We start from the raw sequence: 21,906 nt of genomic DNA on the forward strand, positions 1-21,906 counted from the left end.
GATGCCAGCGCTTCAGGCCAGGACGTTAACCCTCTGCGCCACAGCATTGGCCTCTATATATTTTCTTATTACAATACTAATTGTCTTGGTCCTTCTGCTCTGCCCCTAAAAATATCGCTTAATTACATGCGTTGTTTGTAGTAGTCAAAGTCTATTTGAAATCAAGTAACTTAGTAACTTGTAGTCTTCCTCATTACATATATATATATTATGGATACATAAATATGGATATATATGTAATATATATCCATAATATATATATATATATCTCCATAATAAAGTTTCTGAGCCACCTATAGTGATCAGTTATAGTGAGGGGCTAACAAATCAGTAAAGTGAATGTGATTAAAGGACAATATTTCTTTTTTTTTTTTTTTCTGACAGGCAGAGTTAGTGAGAGAGACAGAGAGAAAGGTCTTCCTTCCATTGGTTCACCCCCCAAATGGCTGCTACGGCCGGTGTACTGCACCGATCCGAAGCCAGGAGCCAGGTGCTTCTCTTGGTCTCCCATGCGGGTGCAGAGCCCAAGCACTTGGGCCATCCTCCACTGCCTCCCGGGCCACAGCGCGGCACCAGCCTTAAGAACAATATTTCTGGATTAATTTCCTGTCTTCCTGTTCCATCCAGTGTTAAAAGTGGTGTTTTGCAGTCCCATACTCTAATTTTATTGCTCTTGTTGTCTTTCATGTCCATTGATGTTTTTTATGTGTTCAGGTGGCCCAATACTGGCTGCACATATGTATTTACAATTGTCGTATTCTCTATCTTTTTTAAAACATCAGGAAGAGTGTTTATTTCTTTTTCTTTAAATATTTATTTATTTGGCAGGCACAGTGACAGAGAGAGAGGGGGGAGAAGCAGAGAGAGAAACTTGTCTCTGTGTCTTTCTAACTTGAAGTAAATTCTGCCTGATATAAACATAGCCACTCCTCCTCTCTTTGGGTTGTAGTTCCTGGAATATCTTATTCCATCCTTTCACTTTCAGTCCATGTGTCTCCTTAAAGTTAAACTAGATCTCTTGTAAGCAGTGTGCTGTCGGATCTTGATTTTTCTTAAAAACCATTCAGCCACTCTCTGTCTTTTGATTGGAGATTTTAATTCATTTATAGTCAAGGTTATTGTTGATAGAGAAGGACTTACACCTGCCAGTTTATGGATTGTTTTCTGGGTGTTCTGTAGCTGTTTTGTTCCTTTCTTGCTCTTTCCTCGTTGACCTTTGTGATTTGGTGATTTTCTGCACTGCTGAGCTTGGATTCCTTTCTCAATCTCCTTGTGTATGTGCTATAATTTTTGTGTTTTGCAACTTTTTGAGGTTATAATAGACTTTTTAAAAATATTTATTCATCCACTTGAAAGGCAGGGCCACGAGGAGGGGGCAGGGAGATTTCTTCCATCTGCTGGTTTGTTCCTCCAAATGAATGCAACAGCCATTGCTGGACCAGGCCAAAGCCAGGTGGTAGGAGCTTCATCTGGGTCTCTCATGTGAGTGCAGGAGCCCAAGCATCTGGGCCATCCTCCACTGATTTCCCAGGCATCCTAGCAGGGAGCTGGATCGGAATCAGAGCAGCCAGGACCTGAACTGGTGCCCATATGGGATGCCCATGCTGTAGGCCAAACTTGCTGCACCACAGCATTGACCCAAGACTGTTTTCAACTGGTAACTCTGGGGACAGGCAAATACTGTCAACTTTTATGATCCAGATACAATTTTTATTTTGATTGTCACAGTTATCATAATTTTTATTATATATGTACCTAATACATGTACCTTAATGTATGTTTAATGCATTAGTAGCAGTAATTAAGATATGAAAACTGGCTGTGCAGTGTGTGAATGCATAAAGAGAATGCATTGCACATATAGACTAGAATATCATTCAGCCCTCAGGAAAGAGATAATGGGTTTTTTCACAACACAAATTGACCTGGAGGGTATTGTGCTAGGTGAAATAAGCCAGACACACACAAAAATGTTACATAGTTGCATGTATGCTTATATATGGAATCTTGAAGAAAGAGAGGTGAAATATGCAGAGGCGGGGTAGAGGTGCAGTGGGGGAGGGAGGACACGGTGAGTTGTGGGTCAACAGGTAGAATCCAGCAGACACGTACGATGGACAAGTCTGTGGATCTGAGGCACAACATGTGGATGGTAGCAAAACCGTGTTTTATGTGTGGTTTTTGTTAATGAGTGGGTTTTAGCTGCTCCTGTCACACATTGAAAAATAAAGATGTGAATTGTTAAGTGTATTAATTTGCTTCACTATGGGAACCATTTTCTTATCCAAATATATCCTGTAACATCATGTTTCAAACTTCAAATATACACAGTAGAATTCAATTTTTTGAAAGAAGTGAGTATCTGCATTAAGTCCATTGTATGGAAGAATTATCAAATATAGCCGATATCACACCCTACACTCACAGGAGGCTACCTTAGGACAATTCAAATGACATTTTTAGGGGTCTATTGGATATAGTTAGGTATGTCCACTAATGAATAATTGGGATAGTTTTATGCATTTACTTTATCCATGCTATTAACTCATCAAATAATGTATCTCACATTTAAAAAAAAAAAGTTTGGGGGCTGGCTTTGTGGCATAGCAGATTATGCTGCAGCCTGCAATGCCGACATCCCATATAGGTGTCCTGGCTTTTCCATTTCCAATCCAGCTCCCTGCTAATGGCCTGGGAAAGCCGTGGAAGATGCCCAAGTGCTTGGGCCCCTGCCGCCCATGAGGGAGACCCACATGAAGCTCCTGGCTCCTGGCTCCTAGCTCTTGGCTTTAGATTGGCCCAGCCCTAGCCTTTAGGGCCATCTGGGGGAGTGAACCAGATGATGGTAGATCATTATCTCTCCCTCTCTCTTTGTAACTCTGATATTCAAAATAAATAAATAAGAAAAAACAAAGTCTGTTCACAAAAGCAGCACCTTGGAGAAGCATATCAGTAAGCATGCCGTGGCCTGTACTGCTGCTTTCATGTTGCTGTAACTCTGTCTCTGTTTTCTTTTTAAGTTTTCCAGTTTCCCACTGTATGAATCTTTAACACATTAACTTTTACAATCCTGTATCCTGTGGCTTTCAGTGAACTGCTTCATAAGATTCGATGCATAGAACTGAGAAAATATAAATAGACCAAACAACAACTTTGATGTTGAGTGTGAGCTTTTCTGCTAATTTTAGGGCTCTGGGTGTGGTGGTGGTAGGAGGCAGGAGTTAGTTCTCTCAAACTCCGAAATGTTTCTAGCTTCGACTGCTTACAGCCAGCAGGTGCTGACCTGAAAACCAGCATCAAGTGCTCTGTAGTCACAAAGGTGAACAGCAGTTTGTAGCCCTGAACGTGTGCAAAATCCTGGCCGTGAAGAAAAGGGCGTTTTTCCCTTGGAAATTCCACACCTGGTCCCGCATCTCCTCAACCTGTGATTTCTGCAGATGCTTGGTAATACCCCTTGAAGGAGGGCATTAGCCGGCTGTGCTGTGGCTGTTTATTAATGGACTTGTAGGATGACTGCTTTTGCGAAAGTTGCGTTACAGTTTGTTGGGAGTTGAATGACTATTAGGTGACATAAAAAGTCAGATAAAGAGTTTTGAAATGGTCGATTGTATTATTACTCGATTTATATATTTTGTGTCTTAGCAGAAATTCTATGTAATGAAACAATTAGCATTGTTTGTTACATAAAACGAATTTTCACGTTAGGGATAGAATTATTCAATTTATTAATTTTTGCATACTTCTCTAGACTTTTTTGGGGGAGGAGCTTGGGATAAAGTTTATGAAGAGTTTATATTTGAGTTAATTGGTACTCTTTACATCATAGACATTTCATTTCTTAATGACACTAAAAAACACATGATTCAAATTTTAAAATGTTAAGTAGAAGATAAAGATTTAATTTCATCAGTTAGGTAAAATAATATATACAGAAGATAATTTTAATGCTTCTAAAATTAAAAATGGTCTATATTGATAAGGAAAGTATATTTATATATTTAGTGTCTTTTATCTATTCATGAAACACTAAACTATCAAGGAATGTTTATTTACTATTTTACTGATCTATGTCTTACTATGAATTCAGTTTTATTAAAAGTATAAGAAGAGACATATGTGAAAATAGTTTGCTATTTTAATAAGAATATAATTCAGTTCATTATAGAAATAATTGGGCAAATAGAGAAGAAATTTAAAAACTCACACTACTTGAAGCCAACTGCTGCTATCATTTAAATGTATTTTCTTTTATTTTTTCACTCCTTTTGGCTTTTACCAGTTTGTTAACAATTGACAAATTAATAATAATATACTTTATGTAGTTACATAACTATAAAAACTATACTTTGATTCTGTCAAGAGAATTTTTGTGAAGACAAAATGTAATTTCTTTATTTTTTTAAGATTTATTTATGTATTTCAAAGTCAGAGTTCCACAGAGAGAGAAGGTGAGGCAGAGAGAGAGAGAGAGGTCTTCCATCTGCTGGTTCACTCCCCAATTGGCTGCAGTGGCTGGAGCTGTGCTGATCCAAGGCCAGGAACCAGGAGCTTCCACCAGGTCTTCCCATGCGAGTGCAGGGGCCCAAGGACTTGGGCCATCTTTTACTGCTTTCCCAGGCCATAGCAGAGAGCTGGATCAGAAGTGGAACATCCGTGTCTTGAACTGGTGCCCATATGGGATGCTGGCACTGCAGGCGGCGGCTTTACCTGCTAAGCCACAGCACTGGCCCCAAAAAAGTAGATTTCAAAAAAATAACAATTCACTTAGTCTTTTTTTTTAAAGATTTATTTATTTATTTGAAAGACAGAGTTACACAGAGAGAGCCAGAGAGAGAGAGAGAGGTCTTCCATCCGATGGTTCACTCCCCAACTGGCTGCAACAGATGGAGCTACACCGATCTGAAGCCAGGAGCCAGGAGCTTCTTCCAGGTCTCCCACGCGGGTGCAGGGGCACAAGGACCTGGGCCATCTTCTACTGCTTTCCCAGGCCACAGCAGGGAGCTGGATTGGAAGTAGAGCAGCCAGGACTTGAACCAGCGCCCATATGGGACACCAGTGCTTCAGGCCAGGATGATAACCCGCTACGTCACAGCGCCGGCCCCCAAATTCACTTAGTCTTGGTATTTCAGTTTTTCAGTTTTATTTTTGTACACTTTATTAGGTCAGTAACCTTAACCATATATTTCTTCAAATCTATTTTTTTCATTTAACAGTATAAAATAAGAATTTTTGCATGTTATTTCAAAATGTACCTTAATTTTGCCTAAGTTGATACATTTTAGTGATTTCTATTGTCAATGGATGAATTTTTAAGCAGTCCAGGATTGTGGTTAATAACCCGACAGTGATACTCTGTGTGTTGGTTCTAATCCCATGATGATTCCCAGCAGTGAAATCACTGTGTCAAAGGCATTGACAATTGTTGAAGAGCACTGTACATGAAAATCAGCTGCAGAGTAATGAGGCTTTATATGGGTCAGCGTTGTGTTATAATTGATCATTTGAGAAAGGGTCATGGAAATGGAGTATGGACATGTAACCCCTTTTCTATCTCTCAAGAACTCAATGTGGAAAGAGTACCAATGACGACAGCCAACCAGGAGGAAGGGGTAGAGGAGATCAGCCCATTAAAATGTGTTATTTTTAATAGCACCAGGGACTTGGCCGTGTAGTAACTGTTGATCTTTTCTGTGTGTAAGATAATGCATATTCGGCTGGCGCCGCAACTCACTAGGCTAATCCTCCGCCTGCGGCACCGGTACTCCGGGTTCTAGTCCCTGTTGGGGCACCAGTTCTGTCCCGGTTGCTCCTCTTCCAGTCCAGCTCTCTGCTGTGGCCCGGGAGTGCAGTGGAGGATGGACCAAGTCCTTGGACCCTGTACCTGCATGGAAGACCAGGAGAAGCATCTGGCTCCTGGCTTCGGATCCGCGCAGCGCGCCTGCTGTAGCAGCCATTTGGGGGTGAACCAACGGAAGGAAGACCTTTCTCTCTGTCTCTCTCACTGTCTAACTCTGCCTGTCAAAAAACCAAAAAGATAAATGCATATTCATTATAAGAAAAACAAAACCCATTCATTGTTCCATAGTGCAGACAGGGCCTACCTACTTCCATGTATTTACATATGTGTGGGGCATGTGGGTGGAGCCCATGAGATGAGATTGATTATACTGTTCACAGGTCTGCTATCTCGCTTATATTATTTTCATAAGATAAGCATTTCTCTAAGTCACTTTTTAAATTTTTTATGAAACTTGGTGGCTACATATTTCACAATTTATTTATTCATTAACATGTTGGTTTTCTCCGCTATTTTTTTTTTGCTGTTATAAATATCACTTCTGTGAGCATTTTTATAAGTATATTTGACACTTCTGATTATGCAATTGAAATAAATGCCTATAATTGGAATTTCTAGATCAAAGAAAATGCCATAAGCATATTTCTGAAATGTTATCTGTGTATAAGGATGTAGAGTTTATGTTTTAATTTTCTATAGCAAAAATCTCTATTAGGTTATTAGGACACTTAGAACTTTAGAGATCTTACCTGGGTAACGGGTCTGTAATCTTTATTCCTTGGACAAATAAATGGCTCTCAGGCCATTAGTTGTGTTGTTCCTGAGTATTATTACCTAATGGGAATTTTGGCAGGGTCCAGAAAAAAGTAACTTGCATAAGAATAATTAAATATCTATCATGGTTCTTTTATGCTGGTTACATGATCACTTAGGGGTTTTTAAACCCCTTGCTAAGAATGTACAAATTTTCTCTTTCTGGAATGCCTCTTAAGGTTCCATCCCAAGTTTGTGATTCTTTAAGGGCTTCCCAGCAGTCTGTGGGCAGAGTCTGTAATTTCCCAGTCTCTCCACCACCCCCCCCCCCCCGCCGCCCCCACCACACACACATTTCTCTGGTTACACATTGTCTTTTCTCTCTGATGGTATGGCTGGCCTGAAGGATTGTAAGATGGCTTTCATCTTTTTTCCTGTCAGTTCCCATTTTAATCTGCATGATGAGAACAGGTATTTTCTCATGTCTCTGGTTAGAACATAGAAATAAGAAATCATTGGTCTCCAGCAAGCTTAGATACTTAGATGGATTCCTCCTGTCTTTCCCACTTCAAAACTTCCCTTTCCCCTGGAAGTTGAAAACAGAGTGCAGTTGCCTATGCTTTAGGAGCCAGGGGTGCTTTTGGAGATCTTTTGAAACCTTTAACCTTTGAGGCTACCTCATTTCCTTTTTGGGTAAGTACTCTTTATTTGGAAGAGCAGGTGGTTTTTAGACCACTAGTCGATGGTGCACTGAAGTGAGTAGGTGATTTCTAGAATTTTCAAAAGACGTAAGCATATGACTACAGCATTGCATTAATTTTTTTAAGGGGCTGTTTATGGATAACAAATCTCGGCCTCCAGGCTTTAGCCAACACAACTTCTGAAGCCCTGGAATTGTGAATGGGGTCCCTTAGGCCGGATGCTAAGGCCCTCTATGGTGTTTCGCTAGGTAAAGAAAAAGCATCCTTTGGTAGCTGAGTCATGGCAAGTTTTAGTGCTGTGTGTTGAATGTGTGCTCAATCGGGGCTGGATTGATAAGGCGCTAACAGCAAATCTTTGTATACTATCATCTTTTTGTCATCTTTACCAGAAGAAGTAGAGCAAGGATGAAACTGCCTTTGTTCCTTCTACTCAAGAACAGGAACAGTTAAGGTGGCAGAAGAAAATCAAATTATTTGTTACATAATTTAAATAATAAAACTTTACTTGGGTTATATTTGTTCATGCCCTCCAAGATTTCTATCAAGAACTAAATTCAGGCTGCTGTTGCTCTACTTGGTGTGTAGAAGAGTTGTATGTTGTTCCGTGTCTGTAGATGGGATATGTTGTTACATGTATGCAGATGGGGTTATCCCTTCAGCTCTCAATTACACTGGAAGATCAACAAAGCGAGTGAAACTGAATCACAGTGATTGTTTCCATCACACCTGTTGTAGATCACTGAGTCTATGTCTCGCTGGGTTTTCCAGGGAAAGGCGATGTGTTTGGAGACATCTTCTGGAAGGAAACCACCCTTGCTCATGCCTGTGCCAATGTTCGGGCGCTGACATACTGCGACCTGCACATCATCAAGCGGGAAGCCTTGCTGAAAGTGCTGGACTTCTACACGGCGTTTGCAAACTCGTTCTCAAGGAATCTCACTCTCACTTGCAATCTACGGAAGCGGGTATGTTGTCTGCATCTGCTTCCCCTTCTCGGTGCTCCCAGGGTTACTGTGTTGCACTCTATTAGCTGAGGAGTGGAAAAGTTGGTTCGTTTTGTAGCAACGCCTTCCCAACCATGGAAAGTGATATAATTTATATTTTACTTGCTTTCCAAAGGAAGAAAATACCCTGATAATACTGCTAAATGTTTAAATCTTTATCACTTAGGATGCAAAATGAAAAATGGACTTGAAAAGAAAGGGACAAGTAAATAAACTATACCATGATATATTCAGTTCTTATAATTTATATTAGAGCTGTAAACTCATTTCTAGTACCGTTTGCTTTCTTCTGTGGATTTCTTTCAAGCTAGTGTGTTCATCAAGCTGGTTGCCTATTTTACACTTCCAACGCTCTTTAAACCCTTATTCTCATTTAATAATCAATTCACAAAGCCTACTCTCCATTAATTCTTTCAAAGAGCACTATCTCAAAAATTAATTAGCCACATTGACATATCCTACAAATAGGTATAGGAATCCTTTACTTTTTACTGAGGCTGCAGTTTAATCTTCATTGCTGTTTTCTTTTTATTGATGAGCATGACACAAATTTAATTTGCATAAAGCAATCTCCTATCTCTGATTTATCGGTCATTGGGCACTGTTTGGGTCTCTCTTATTGCCAAGAATGAAATACATGTCTGAATAACTTGCACTTAAGGAATTTCATCTAATGTACTTGCCTGTCTATGGTGAAGTATTTTGAAATAACAATCCTTTCTGTCCTCTGCCCCCTTAAGTAAAACTTCCCCCTGCAGTTAACATGGAGGGAAAAATTCAGGCCAAGAGACAAATCCACATCCATCCTGTAGCAACCTAGAAATGGCACAGTTGAACCAATGTGATTCCTACTCAGGGTTCTAAGAGGGTGAAACTGGCAGGAGAGGCACTGGTACTGTGTCATGACATTTGACATATATTTGAACATCATTTCCCCTTACGGTTTTGTTGTCAAAGAGGTACTGTGCATCCAGAACATACAAAACAAAAATGTGAATATGAGGGCACTTCAAAAAGTTCATGGAAATTGGAACTAAAATAGAAGCTTATTTTGGTGCAAAACATTTTTTAAATCCACGGAGTTTTGTGTTGTTTTTTTTTTTCATAATATGCTTTTTTGTGAACTTCTTGGATATCCCTCATTTGCGTGGATTTCAAAATTTTTGCACCAAAATAACTTATCCTTTAATTCCATTTCCCACAAAGTTTTTGAAGTCCCCTTGTGGCTGTAGAGAGCATAAAGACTTACTACAGAGTCCCGAAGCTTAAGAAGCTTACAGTCCAGTGTAAATACTATATGAAGCACAAATAACTTAAGGCGGTGACAAATGTGGAGCAGCGGTGCTAAATAGGCACCAAATACGGAGCTTCCTTGCTCTTCATTGGGAGCTCAGAGTTCTTTCAGTGTTAAGCAGAAATCGGTTTGGCTTGATTTGGTTTGGTCTGTGCTCTGCCTTCTGCAAGAAAAGTTCCTCTGGCACAAGGCAGCCTGTCTGATAGTTGACTACTTTTATTATTTAGGTCTGCTCCACCCTACAGTTTGGCAGTCTTGAGATCTGCTGTCCTGCCTGATCACAGACACCCTTGTCCATCATCACGTTACCTTCCTCAGGACACATCTTATTTGTCATTGCCCTCTCAAAACATGTTATTTACACTGGGTCTCATTTGACATTTTTTTTTTATTTTTATTTTTTTTTTTATTTTTTGACAGGCAGAGTGGACAGTGAGAGAGAGAGACAGAGAGAAAGGTCTTCCTTTGCCGTTGGTTCACCCTCCAATGGCCACCGCGGAGGCGCGCTGCGGCCAGCGCACCGCGCGCTGATCCGATGGCAGGAGCCAGGAGCCAGGTGCTTTTCCTGGTCTCCCATGGGGTGCAGGGCCCAAGCACCTGGGCCATCCTCCACTGCACTCCCTGGCCACAGCAGAGGGCTGGCCTGGAAGAGGGGCAACCGGGACAGAATCCGGCACCCCAACCGGGACTAGAACCCGGTGTGCCGGCGCCGCTAGGCGGAGGATTAGCCTAGTGAGCCGCGGCGCCGGCCGGGTCTCATTTGACATTTAAAAAAATATTCCTGTGCAGGGAAATGGGCTATTATCTTCCCACCTCAAGCACCCGAGGAAACTCAGGGCCACAGTGTTTTTATCAGATAATCAATTGGTATATTTGCAGTGCAAATCTTCGTCTCAGTGAGGGACAGTTAAGGAGATACATCTTCCATATGATTTCATCACAAAGCTCTCTTGGCTCTTTCTCTTTCACACACATGTAGACACATACAGGCACACGCACACACACCACATGTAGGTTACAAGAGCTGAGTAGGCATACCAGGGTGGCTACCTCTGATGGAGAGAGAAACTAGTGACAGAAAACCTGTGTATTCTTTACGGTGGCACCTGCAGTGATGAGCTTGTGTCTGGAGGTGCTAAGAGCTGAGTTACAGCCAATGGCTTCCTCCCCCTGTAACCTTGCCCAGCCCTTCTTGATGGACAGTCACAATAACCTGCAAGTTGTGGGCACAGGGTGTGTTGTTCATGGGTCTCATTTTCTCCTCCAAAACAAAGTACGTTCTTAGGAAAAAGAGAAATTGTGAGAAAATATGCACCAATGATTAGTAATTTCAACTACCATTTTGAGAGTCTGTTCCATATAACCAGGAATTTTAGCATATTTTACCTGTAATAACCTGATCAAATGTCAACAATCCACAAAAATGGCAGCGTAACCTCCATTTCACCCATGAGGAGGTTGAGGGTCTGGGACTGGAACAGATCATTTTCAGATAACTAACAGGTCTGGGTCTGGATTTGAACCCATCTCTGCTTGATTCCGCAGTCTGTATTTGCATAGACTCTACTGTGCTGCTTTGGTTTGTCAAAGTTAATAATATTTTCTCTGCAACCATGCTCCACAGACACACTCTGAACAAGTTATAGTTTCTCAGTCACTTATCACTTTATTCTCTATGGATCTATTAATAAAACATATCTTGTTATTGTTACTTGTGTAAACATCATTGCAATGAGTATTTGCTGTGAATTGTATAATCAAAACGATGTCCTTAGTATGCTATTGGTGTGTCATAGCTGTCTGGGCTGTTAATGAAGGGCATACTCTTGGTAAGTTGGAGGATAGATTTTGAACCCAAGTTTTCAGTCATAACAGATTCTGGCTCTGGCCAAATAGGTGTGTTCCGTGGCTCCCTGCATGGGTTTGTGCAGTGAGCGTTTGCAGTGCATGAGATAGGGAGGGATGGGATCATTCTTTAGCTAAAGTGCTTGTTACGCAAATATAGCTCCTGCTAACCATCCCTCAATCCCTCTCCATCGAAATTCTAGAGGTATATCTGGTCAGTTCATTCAGCAACTACAGCAGGGATTGAAATCTTTTCCTAACAAGGGTCAGATAGTATTTTATGATTTATAGGCCAATCTCAACTAATCCACGTTGCCACTGTAGTGGGAAAGCAGCCATTTTAGCTTGGGCTGCCATGGCAAAATATAGTAGACAAGGTGGCTTAAGCAGCAGGAATTGATTTGTCTCTGTCCTGGAGCCGAGAAGTCCAAGGCCAACCTGCTTGGCTCCCTGGTGAGGGCTCTCTGACTGGCTTGCAGATGTCCACCAGCTAACTGTGCCCTCACGTGGTGGCGTGCGACAGTGAGGCGGGGTTCATAGCTAACTGTGAACACTGGGAAGCTCACACTCTGTGTAATAGCGTAGCTGTTGTTTAGTTCAGCCGGGCTCTGCAGACCTTGCTGAATGCCAGCCTCGAGTTGCTCAGTCTTCATTTGTTTCTCCCCCCGGAGAGTCGAGGAGTGTGAATTTTCACATGAAATCACAGTAGTGTAGTCATTAATTTGATTCTAAAGCTTCTGCAGTCAAGCAAGGCAAGTCTGCCTGCTGCTGGACTTAATGGCCCGATGTGCTGAACCTCTGATCTCATGGCCCTAGAAACCTGAGATTTTTATCCAAGGCCTATGCATTTTGATGAGAAAAGTTATTATATGTTTACTCTCTCTAATTGCTAACTGAAATTTAGCTTTTCCTTCAGTTATGAAGGTTGGTGACCAATGACAATGTTACTAGAAATACCAAAAGAAATAATGGATATTTTCATATCATATTGTGTGTGTTAAAAATATCCCGAAATGCTGTTTATATTCACCATTACTTAAAATTTAGGGTCGTCATGGGATCCAATGGCAGATAGTGCCGTCCTGCGTACTTTTGTGAACTTAGAAGTAGCCTTCTGAGACGGCCACACGCTGACTGGATGGCTGGAGACTAAGATCTCGTGCACAAGAGTCCGAGACAAGCAGAGCTGAACGGAAGGCTTGGCTGGTGTGTTCCAGTGTGCAGTCACAGGACTACAATTCTGTAGTTTCTCCCCAAATGAAGCATCGTCAAAAAAGAGATGAGAAAGCAGTGAAGGAAAGTTGACTCACTTTCTGACTTCGTGTGTTTATGTAATTAACCCATTCAAGAGGCTGTTTCCTGGACTGAAAATGGTGTTGGCTAAGTTGAGGAACAGCCCTCAGGTATGGGACGAGGCAGTCAGCAGCTCCCCCAGCTAAATGACAGCTAAATATACATACAAAATATTTTATATATCATTAGTTATATATATAAATATATCATTGTTTATAAAACATTTTATTTGTGCATATTTCTGAGGTACAGTGTGATAAATTGACACATATATTCAGTGCATGATGATAAAATCACAATAGTTTGCATTTCTATCTCCCTAAACATTTAAAAAAGTTTCTTGATTAACATTAATAATCACACATATTGATCTGGTACAGGACAATATTTCCAGAAACGTATACAGTGTTTTTGGGCTGTAGCAGGGTAACTAATGTTTGCCGCTCCTGTCATTACGTCACATTGGGCATCTTTGGCCTCCTCTCATCTGCTTGCTCGTATGTATGCAGCAGGTTATTGTGAGCTGTTCCTCGGAATGTTAGAACTCATGCCTTCTATCCGACCGTGTTTTTGTGCTCATTACCCAACCCCCTCTTCATTAAGCTGTTAAAGCAATTGCTGTACTTCTGCCCATCTTGCCTAGTAGTTATAAAGTGATTTTTGCAATGTACAGGCAGGATGGTCCATCCTTTGAAAACCCTTACTTAACACTCGGCCTTGGGAACTTGCATTTCAGGATGGTCCCTGCTACCGTAACTGATGGAAATGCCCCCTGGAACCCACACTGTTTCCTCGCACAGCCTGATTTATGCTGAACGCCTACGCTCCTTCCAGAGTGTGGAATTTGATAAGTGCCAGACAGAGGGTGCTTATGGGACCAGCCCCAGTGAGTCCTTAATGAGCCCGACTGGCATCTGACATTTGTGTTGCCACAACTCTTACTGGAGAATTTTAGGAGAGAGGGCTTGGAGCTAGTGCCTGGTTTCCTTCTAATGTCTACCATGTTTTCCCTTTGTTAGATTTGTTTTGCCTTTCTCTGAGGTCGCTCCGGAACTCATAGAAAGTGGAATTAAAACTTCATTTGGGTGCAAAATAATTTTGAAATCCATGCATAATTGCTTTCACAACACACATTTTCTGCACACTTTCTGAAAATGTTTGCTGCAATGAGTCATGTCCATGAGACTATTTGCTGAACTCTGTTTTAGTGAAGCATCCAACATGAGGTGGTCTTGAGCCTCACTAGTGCACCATTTATAAAGCTGGATAAGAAATCTGCATTCTCAGAGCCCTTCAAATCTGCTTATATGGTGGTAATTCCCTGTAACTTTTTAAAAAATATTTTTCAGTTAGTTAATTGGTAATTTGAAAGGGTTGGGGAAAGAGAGAGGGCTCTCTCATCTGCTGATTGACTCTAAATGCTCACAATGGCTGGGGCTGGACTGGGCCAAAGCCAGGAGCCAACACTCAATTCAGATCTCCCACCTGGGTGGCAGGCACCTGGTTACTTGAACCATGACCACTGCCTCTCAGCAATGTAGAAAGCTGGATTCAGGAGCCAGAGGCAGGCACCAAATTCAGATATTCCAGTGTGGGACAGCAGTATCTTAACTGGCATCTTAATGACTAGCCCAAATACCCACCCAGTAATCTATTTTTTTTTTCCATAAAAGATGGGGAAGTCTGCAGGTTTTGTGTGGATAAGAAAATGAACCATTTTAAAATTGGTCAGTGTATGTGTGCATGAGGCTGTCAAGAGAATTCCAATTCCTTGAAGCCTAAAATAAATGTTACATTAGCACTTACAGCTGCATTAAGCATGACTGAGCTTTTGAATTATTTTTGAATATTTCCTTCCCTTTCCAGATAGCAAGAGTGTATTGTCCTGCAGATTGGCCATGTAAATAGGATGGGTGGGGGATTTTACTTGTTATTTTCTGTCCATCTTCCAACAAGACACTTTGTTTAAGCGTGGCCCACAGAGCTTTGGCTGTATGTTCCATATGTATCCATTAAACCTCTACTAATATGATGATGGAGTCAAGGAGATAAGAGACCCAGGGCTTGTTCTCCAGGAGCCTACAATCTAGTGAGAGATCACACGTGCCAGATAAATGACAGAGGGGCTTACACTCGGGTACATACCCAGTAAAGGCGAAATGAATCAAGTTTATCTCAGGGAATGAAACAGGAAAAGGATTCCAGGAGGTGATGGCCACACTGGAGTTAGGATTTCCTTTCAAACTGAGGGATATTCTAGAGCAAGGAGGGATCTTGTTGATCATCTATCTCAGTGTCTTCTTTAAAGATGAGAAAAATCGAAACCCAGAAGATTAAATGACCTGCTCAAAACACTCAGCTAATTAGTGGCAGAGCTGGGACTGGACTCCAAGTCCTTTGAATCCCATGCTGGTACTTATTTCAACTATTTAACCTGAATTAAAAGCCTTTTGTGGAAGACACTGAGTGCAATTTAATACTTGTATTCATTTTTAATAGGAGAGAAGAAAGTTACACAGAAATACTTCAATAAGCTTGTGGAAAATAGAATTAAAAGGTTATTTTGTTGCAAATTTTTTTTAAAATCTATGCACTGTCTTTTTCATCATGTGCATTTCCATGAAGTTCTTCAATTTTCTTCCTAAAGCTGCTCGTGAAGCTCCAATGCGTGAAGTGTGACGGAACACAAGCATTTGCTAACAACGTGCTTATTCTTAAATTACGGGTGGAGGGAAAGGGCGTTTGCTCTAGCAATTGAGACTCCAGTTAAGACACCCACGTCCCACATTGGAGTGTCCGGATTCCACTTCCTACTGCTGCTCCCAATTGTGATTCCAGCTTCCTGGTACTGCAGACTGTGGGAGGTGATTGTTCAAGGAATTGGCTCTTTGCTGCCCACATGGGAGGCCTGGATTGAGTTCTCGGTTTCTGGCTACAGTCCCCGAGCTCAGCACTGGTCATTGTGGGCATTTGTGAAGTGAACAAACTCCTAGAATCTCTGGCTGTCTTCTCTCTCTCTCTCTCTCTCTCTCTCTCTCTCTTTCTCTCTCTCTGACTCTCAAATAAAAAATAATTAAATATGAAGGAATAACCTTGCAAAATACCCTAAATCAAAACTTACAGCTGCAGAGGGTCTGAATTATAGAAACATCAGCTTTCAATGTTGATCTTTATAACATCTGTCCAATGCATAGCAATACTAGCAAAACATTCTCATACTCCTACAATGATTTTTTAAAGATTTCAATTTAAACTTAGAATAAGGTCTCCCAATAATGATCAATAAAATTTGTAAAATGAAAGAAGACAATAAAAGAACCACTTTTATTACCCCATCAAACCAGGATTCTTTTTCTGTAGGTGGCATTGTTGGAAGTAGGGTTCGGCTGATGTCACCTGGCAGTTTTATGGGAAAGCATAGAAGGAATCCCGTATTTTGATTTCTGTTTGGTAAAACATCATAGTTTAGCTCCACTCTTGCATAAGCGTCGGCTCAGAACTCAGAAACTTCTCCTCTTTCCAGAATTCTTAGTACGGTGAATCCAGCAGCCCAGATTTTCTTCTGTGAGCAATGCAGCATCTGAACGCTGGTTCCCTTTTGTGGATGAAACATACCCTGGCCCTGGGGATCACACAGGCCTACAACACTTGCTTGCTGCCAGTGGATTGCAGACTGGGGGTCTCTGGGAGTCAGTACAGGGATCTTGTGGGGAAATGGTCTACAATGTGACAGCATCCCAACTTCACTGCTTTCTCTTCCCTCGCACCCCACAACATGGTGCACCAGCTAAACAAAATGCGAGAGCACATTCACCTGACAAACCCATCAGGTGCTGAACCCATGGGCAAGGCATCACAGAAACCTCGTGTACACTTGCAACAAGAGGTAACGTGGTTTCCACAGACTCTACACTGTGACGGAGTGTTCATGCTTGCTGCTGCCATAGCACTGATCATGGCACCCTGCAGACATCACCTCCTTAGGGCTTCAAGTGAACGCTGTAGGAGAGGTGAACCAAGAGACAAAGGCACCAGCTCAGGACCGCACGGCTGACAATGGTTCTCCAGCCCCAAGCTGGCTTGCATTCCACTGATAGGGATAAAACGGGACAGGCCTTCGGCAACTCTAGAAGTTTGTCATGTGCACTTGGATGCAGCCAGGACCTAATTATGGAGTCTTTGAGCGCTTCAGCCGCTTCTATTTAGGGCACGCTATTGGTCTGCTTCCAGACAGAATAAAAACTTTTCCACATTGAGTTGCTAGGACAGACACACCGATCCCTTACTCTGCCTTATGCCTGCGAAGCAGTTCTTTTAAGGACAGAGTTTTCCAAGTGTTGGAGTGAGGGATGGAGTCAGTCATTGGCCAGTATCCTTGACTGTGGGCTGTGCTCTGTTGTTTGCCGCCTCTTGTTTTCAAAACTGGACTCTAATCTAGTGGTCAGAAAATATGTGGCTTAGTAGGAAATGAAAAAGAAGCACATCAGCATTTGAAGAGAAGTATTTAACATAACAGAAGGAGGTGGATATTTTGTAAGCTGTCTTTAGACTTCTCAGTCCATTGGAACCATTTGTTTTTAATTTTCCACCTAAATCCTGACTTCCCAGCAGCAACCATAGTTGGACAGCAGACTGTTTGTTTCTAAAATATTTACCTCTTCTTAGTTCTCAACAATTCATCTTGGAGGAGAGGCCACCAGAAGTAAGGCCGTGTGTCACACCATCTTCACTTAAAAGAAATTTCTCCTTTTGAATTCAGAAGTGAGGACTTTGATTAGTGTTAAAACTGAAACAGGCGGAGTATTTTCTTCCCTAGTGCCTTTTGGTATCGGTTTGAATTTGGAATATATGCAATTTCTCCTACCCTAACTTCTCTTTTTTCTTCTCCTTTCTGGAGGGAAAAAATAAGAGTCATTAATGTTCTCTGTGGTATAAAATAATATAAATTAAAAATATTATTTTAAAAATAGACCTGTCGGGTGATATATTCCAATGTTCTTTTGGGAGTTCCTCCCCCACACCCCCCAAGGCAAGCTCTAAATTTAATCATGGAGTTTGTGGCTGTGGGGATTTCTTCTCTGCACTTTTTGAGCTGAATCCACAGGCTCAGCTTTTTCTCTCCTCTGCAGTATCTGGGGAAATATAAAGTTCAACAGACATCGGGCGCCGGATTCTGTCCCGGTTGCCCCTCTTCCAGGCCAGCTCTCTGCTGTGGCCAGGGAGTGCAGTGGAGGATGGCCCGGGTGCTTGGGCCCTGCACCCAATGGGAGACCAGGAGAAGCACCTGGCTCCTGGCTCCTGCCATCGGATCAGCGCGGTGCGCCAGCCGCAGCGCGCAGGCCACAGCGGCCATTGGAGGGTGAACCAACGGCAAAGGAAGACCTTTCTCTCTGTCTCTCTCTCTCTCTCTCACTGCCCACTCTGTCTGTTAAAAAAAAAAAAAAGTTCAACAGACATGTGTGTACAAGTCATCTGTAAATTTTTTTGCTTGTTTATTTAATTTATTTAGAGGCAGGGATAGAGAGAGATAGAGATAGACAGAAATCTACCATCCAGGTGGCATGTGGTACAATGGGTTAAATCACTTCTTGTGATGACAGCATTCCTTGTGGGTGCTGGTTCAAGTCCTTTTCCAATCCAGTTCTGTGCTAATGCACCTGGGAAAGCAGCAGAAGACGGCCCAGGTACTTGGGCCCCTGCCACACATGCAGGAGACACGGATGGTGTTCCAGGTTCCTGGCTTTGGCATAGCCCAGCCCTGGCCATTGCAGCCATTTGGGGAATGAATTTGCCTATGGAGGATCTCTCTTTATCTTTCTCCCCCTCTTTCTGTAACTCTACCTTTCAAATAAATAAATAAATATTAGAGAGAGAGAGCGCGCGCACACACTAAATTCACAATCTACTAACTTATTCTTCAAATACTTGCAACTTTTAGGGCTAGGCTAAACTGAGGCCGAGAGCCCAGAACTCAGTCCGATGTCCCATGTGGGTAGCAGGGACCCAAACACTTGACCCATCACTGCTGCATCCCAGGGTGTAAATTAGCAGAAAGCTGGAACTGGAAGCAGAGCCAAGACGCCAACCCCAGGCACTATGATATGGGATGCTGGCTCCTGAACAACATTTTAACCATTACACCAAAAACCGGCTGCATTATCAGGGGACATATTCTCAGAAGCAATTGGTTATTCAAAGGAGGGATTTCAAGGTGTGTATGGGAAATTCAGCTAGACTGCTGCAAAGATGCATAATAGATATTTTAGTAATACATATGCATATCTGTAGAGTAGCTTAAAAATGATATATATATGTGTGTTTTACATAGATATATATTGCAAATTAACAAATAGCCTCTTTGTGGTTAGATTGAATACCTGATAGTTGACTACTGTGACCACAATAGCATCTGACTCCCTAGAGTGTCCTCCCTGCCCAACCGTACCCCCCTGCAGCTAGAAGATGCATTTCACAGATTTTGGCATTCCGGTGAAGTGATCTGTTTTCCACAGGAAGCAAATAAGGTGATTCTGCTAAATAGTCAGAGACACGCAGGTGACCCCAAGGGGCCACAGTCCTTTCTCCCAGTCAAAGTCATTCATTTCCCGCCTCTCCCTTCTGAATCAGGCTGTACTTCAGAGACTGACACTGGATTTCACTGAGTGTCTGCCTACAGTGTTGTCCTCTAGAGAGTGACGGCACCTGTACAAGTTCAGCAGAGGCACCCTTCCCCGGGAAACTCCAACTTGGGGAGTGAACTGCACAGTGCAACAGTGGAACAGCTAATTCTGCTCCCAGGAAGAAGCCAGCGTCTCCCATTAGGAGCACACGGTGGTGGGGGGTGGGGTGGGGGAGAATGTGGGGCATTGGGCTCTTATCACAAATTTGCTTCCTTTTTCAACCAAGCCTTCAGCAACTACTTTAGCTATGGCTGCCGGCTGCGTTGTCATCCAGGCACATAAAATGGATCCGGTGTAACAGATCCTTTGGAAATTAGTTTCCCGTGACAGGAAGTTCCATATTTCCTCTTGAGTGAGAAAATAGTGTTACTTGATGCTCAGAATTCAGGAGGCAGGCTGTCGAATGACCTACTTAGCTGTTGTAGAGTATGCTATTACACCAAGAAGGGTCTATTGTGCCGGCAAAAACTGAGTGGGAGAAAGCAGATGCAGCTGCTGGATTTATGACTCAATAAAACGGGGCTGGCTGCAGGCTTGTTAACAGCCACGTTTTCACACCTGAGAGTCACCAAATGGCTTGTTACGGAAACCACACACTAGGAGGACTTCCCCCAGGGGCTGCTGGGAGTGGGGAAGGGGCTGATGAGCCCAGAGAAGTGCCTGGTAGGAGCTCATCCCCTTCATTCTCATTTATTAAGAAGATCTTTATGGGGCTGCTTGCTATGGTGAGAAAACTTTGTGCAGGGAGATCTGGATTTGGTAGCTTTGCAATGCTGAAAAATCTCTGATGTAGGTTCCTGAGCCATTCTACTTGATGCAGGTCTTCCGCCAGTGTGTTTGATTTTGAATCAGCATTTATACAGAGGTTAGTAACATTCAGGAAGCTCGAATATCATCAAGAGAGGAAGAGAAAAGGAGAGAGAGGGAGAGAGAGAACTATAAAAATTCAATCAGTAGAGTCTTTAGCAGAAAAAGGTTTGCCACAGATGTAATTATATGAAAGTGTGTCCTATGGTTGGAGTGTCAGCAGCATTACAGTACCAAATGGTATAGAAGAGATTTACATTTCCAACGGTTGAGCAAACTTTATAAAACTAATGTATCCATCTCCTTCTAGAAGCACAAAGTATCTCTGTATTTTCCCTGGTCAAACAGCCCTGCCCCAGAAATAAATTCATAACTGATGCCACAGAACTTCAAGTTATCCAGGCACTTTCTCATGTGGTTTAAAGCCTCTTCAGAAGAATGTGCTCAATTTAGATAACTGCTATTCTAAATCTGCATTTCAGCGAGTGCGAATATCCAATCCTCAGGTTTATTCTGGTTTGTCAAAAATGAAGCTGATTCATTTAAAGTACATCAGTGATGCATTTAATGTCTTAACAAAATAAAGTCAAACTAGTATGGGTGGCCACGGCCATAAGACAAAATATAATCATTTATATAGTAAGAAAATTGATTATTTTAAACAGAGAACAAGAGCAAAGGTTTTCCTTTATTGAATTATGAAAAGCCTTTAATTCTGAAAATGATAAACATCTGAGGTGTGGATGTTTAGACGAATGGTTAATACCTGTGTCCCTCATCAGAGCGCCTGGATTGGACTCCTGACTCTCGCTCCCGAGTCCAGCTTTATGCTAATGCAGGCCCTGGGAGGAAGCTGGTCATGGCTGAAGTTATTGGGGCCCTACCACCCACTGTGGGAGACCTCCACCGAGTTCCCAGCTGCTGGCTCCAACTCAAACTCAGTGCTGGCCCTTGCAGGCATTTGGGGAGTGAACTAGTGGATGGGACCGCATTCTCTTTCCCTCGCTCCCTCTGTATCTGGTAAATCTGCCTATACATTTAAAAAAACACAAAATATTTGAGATTTCACCTTGAAAATGTGAGATAATGAAATCAGCGAGGCATAGACAAATGAAGAAAATTTGGGAGAAGGTATACAATGGGTCTTCTTGAAGGTCTTGAAAAAGCATGATACGAAGAAATTAGGCATGGATTTAAAAAATGCTGCCATTTTCACATGATCATTTTGAATATTCTCTGTCCCTTGGATTGCTGTTATATAGATGTATGCTTTGATTGTAGCTCCCTCTTCCAGGACCAGTTTCCGCCCTATGTCCTCCATTCTTTCCTCAAGGCTCCAGCTCCACATAACCTCTCCTCTGTCCGTCTCCTGCACAACCAACAGCTGCACCATTTGCTCAGTATTTACTGTATATTGCCTTGCAAGGTCATAGATGTGCTGAACTGCTGCCCTGTTCCCATCTACTGCCCATTAAGCTCGTAACCAGACGTGTCTGCTACCCTGCACATCCAGCTGCTCTCTCAACTCCAGTGCTCCAGTGACGTTTGTTGATGGAAAGAGTAATGATATTGTGGAGTTCATTACTTCACAGCCGCGTGTGCTGGTGCATTCTCTTCCTAGTGGTTGAACACGACTCCCATGGAAGAGTGTGTGCTAAGAGGAGCAGTAAATGAGGAATAAGAGGAATCCTGATTGATTGTTTTACTTTTAATCCTGAAAATTACTAAAATA

The 21,906-nt window shown here is 42.2% G+C and overlaps 1 protein-coding gene across 9 annotated transcripts in view; it reads left to right on the forward strand.

Annotated features, from left to right (window-relative positions):
* KCNH5 (potassium voltage-gated channel subfamily H member 5) overlaps positions 1-21,906 on the forward strand; it is a 439,958-nt gene that overhangs the window by 309,725 nt on the left and 108,327 nt on the right. For all 9 annotated transcript variants that reach the window (XM_017349345.4, XM_089322688.1, XM_089322685.1 and 6 more), the window contains one exon: positions 8,020-8,216. In XM_017349345.4, coding sequence (XP_017204834.2) covers positions 8,020-8,216 — 197 coding nt within the window. The remainder of the gene's footprint in view (positions 1-8,019; positions 8,217-21,906) is intronic.

Source organism: Oryctolagus cuniculus, chromosome 20 (genome assembly GCF_051225735.1).
Source record: "Oryctolagus cuniculus isolate XC-2025 breed Fujian yellow rabbit chromosome 20, ASM5122573v1, whole genome shotgun sequence".
NCBI classification, from domain to species: Eukaryota; Metazoa; Chordata; class Mammalia; order Lagomorpha; family Leporidae; genus Oryctolagus; species Oryctolagus cuniculus.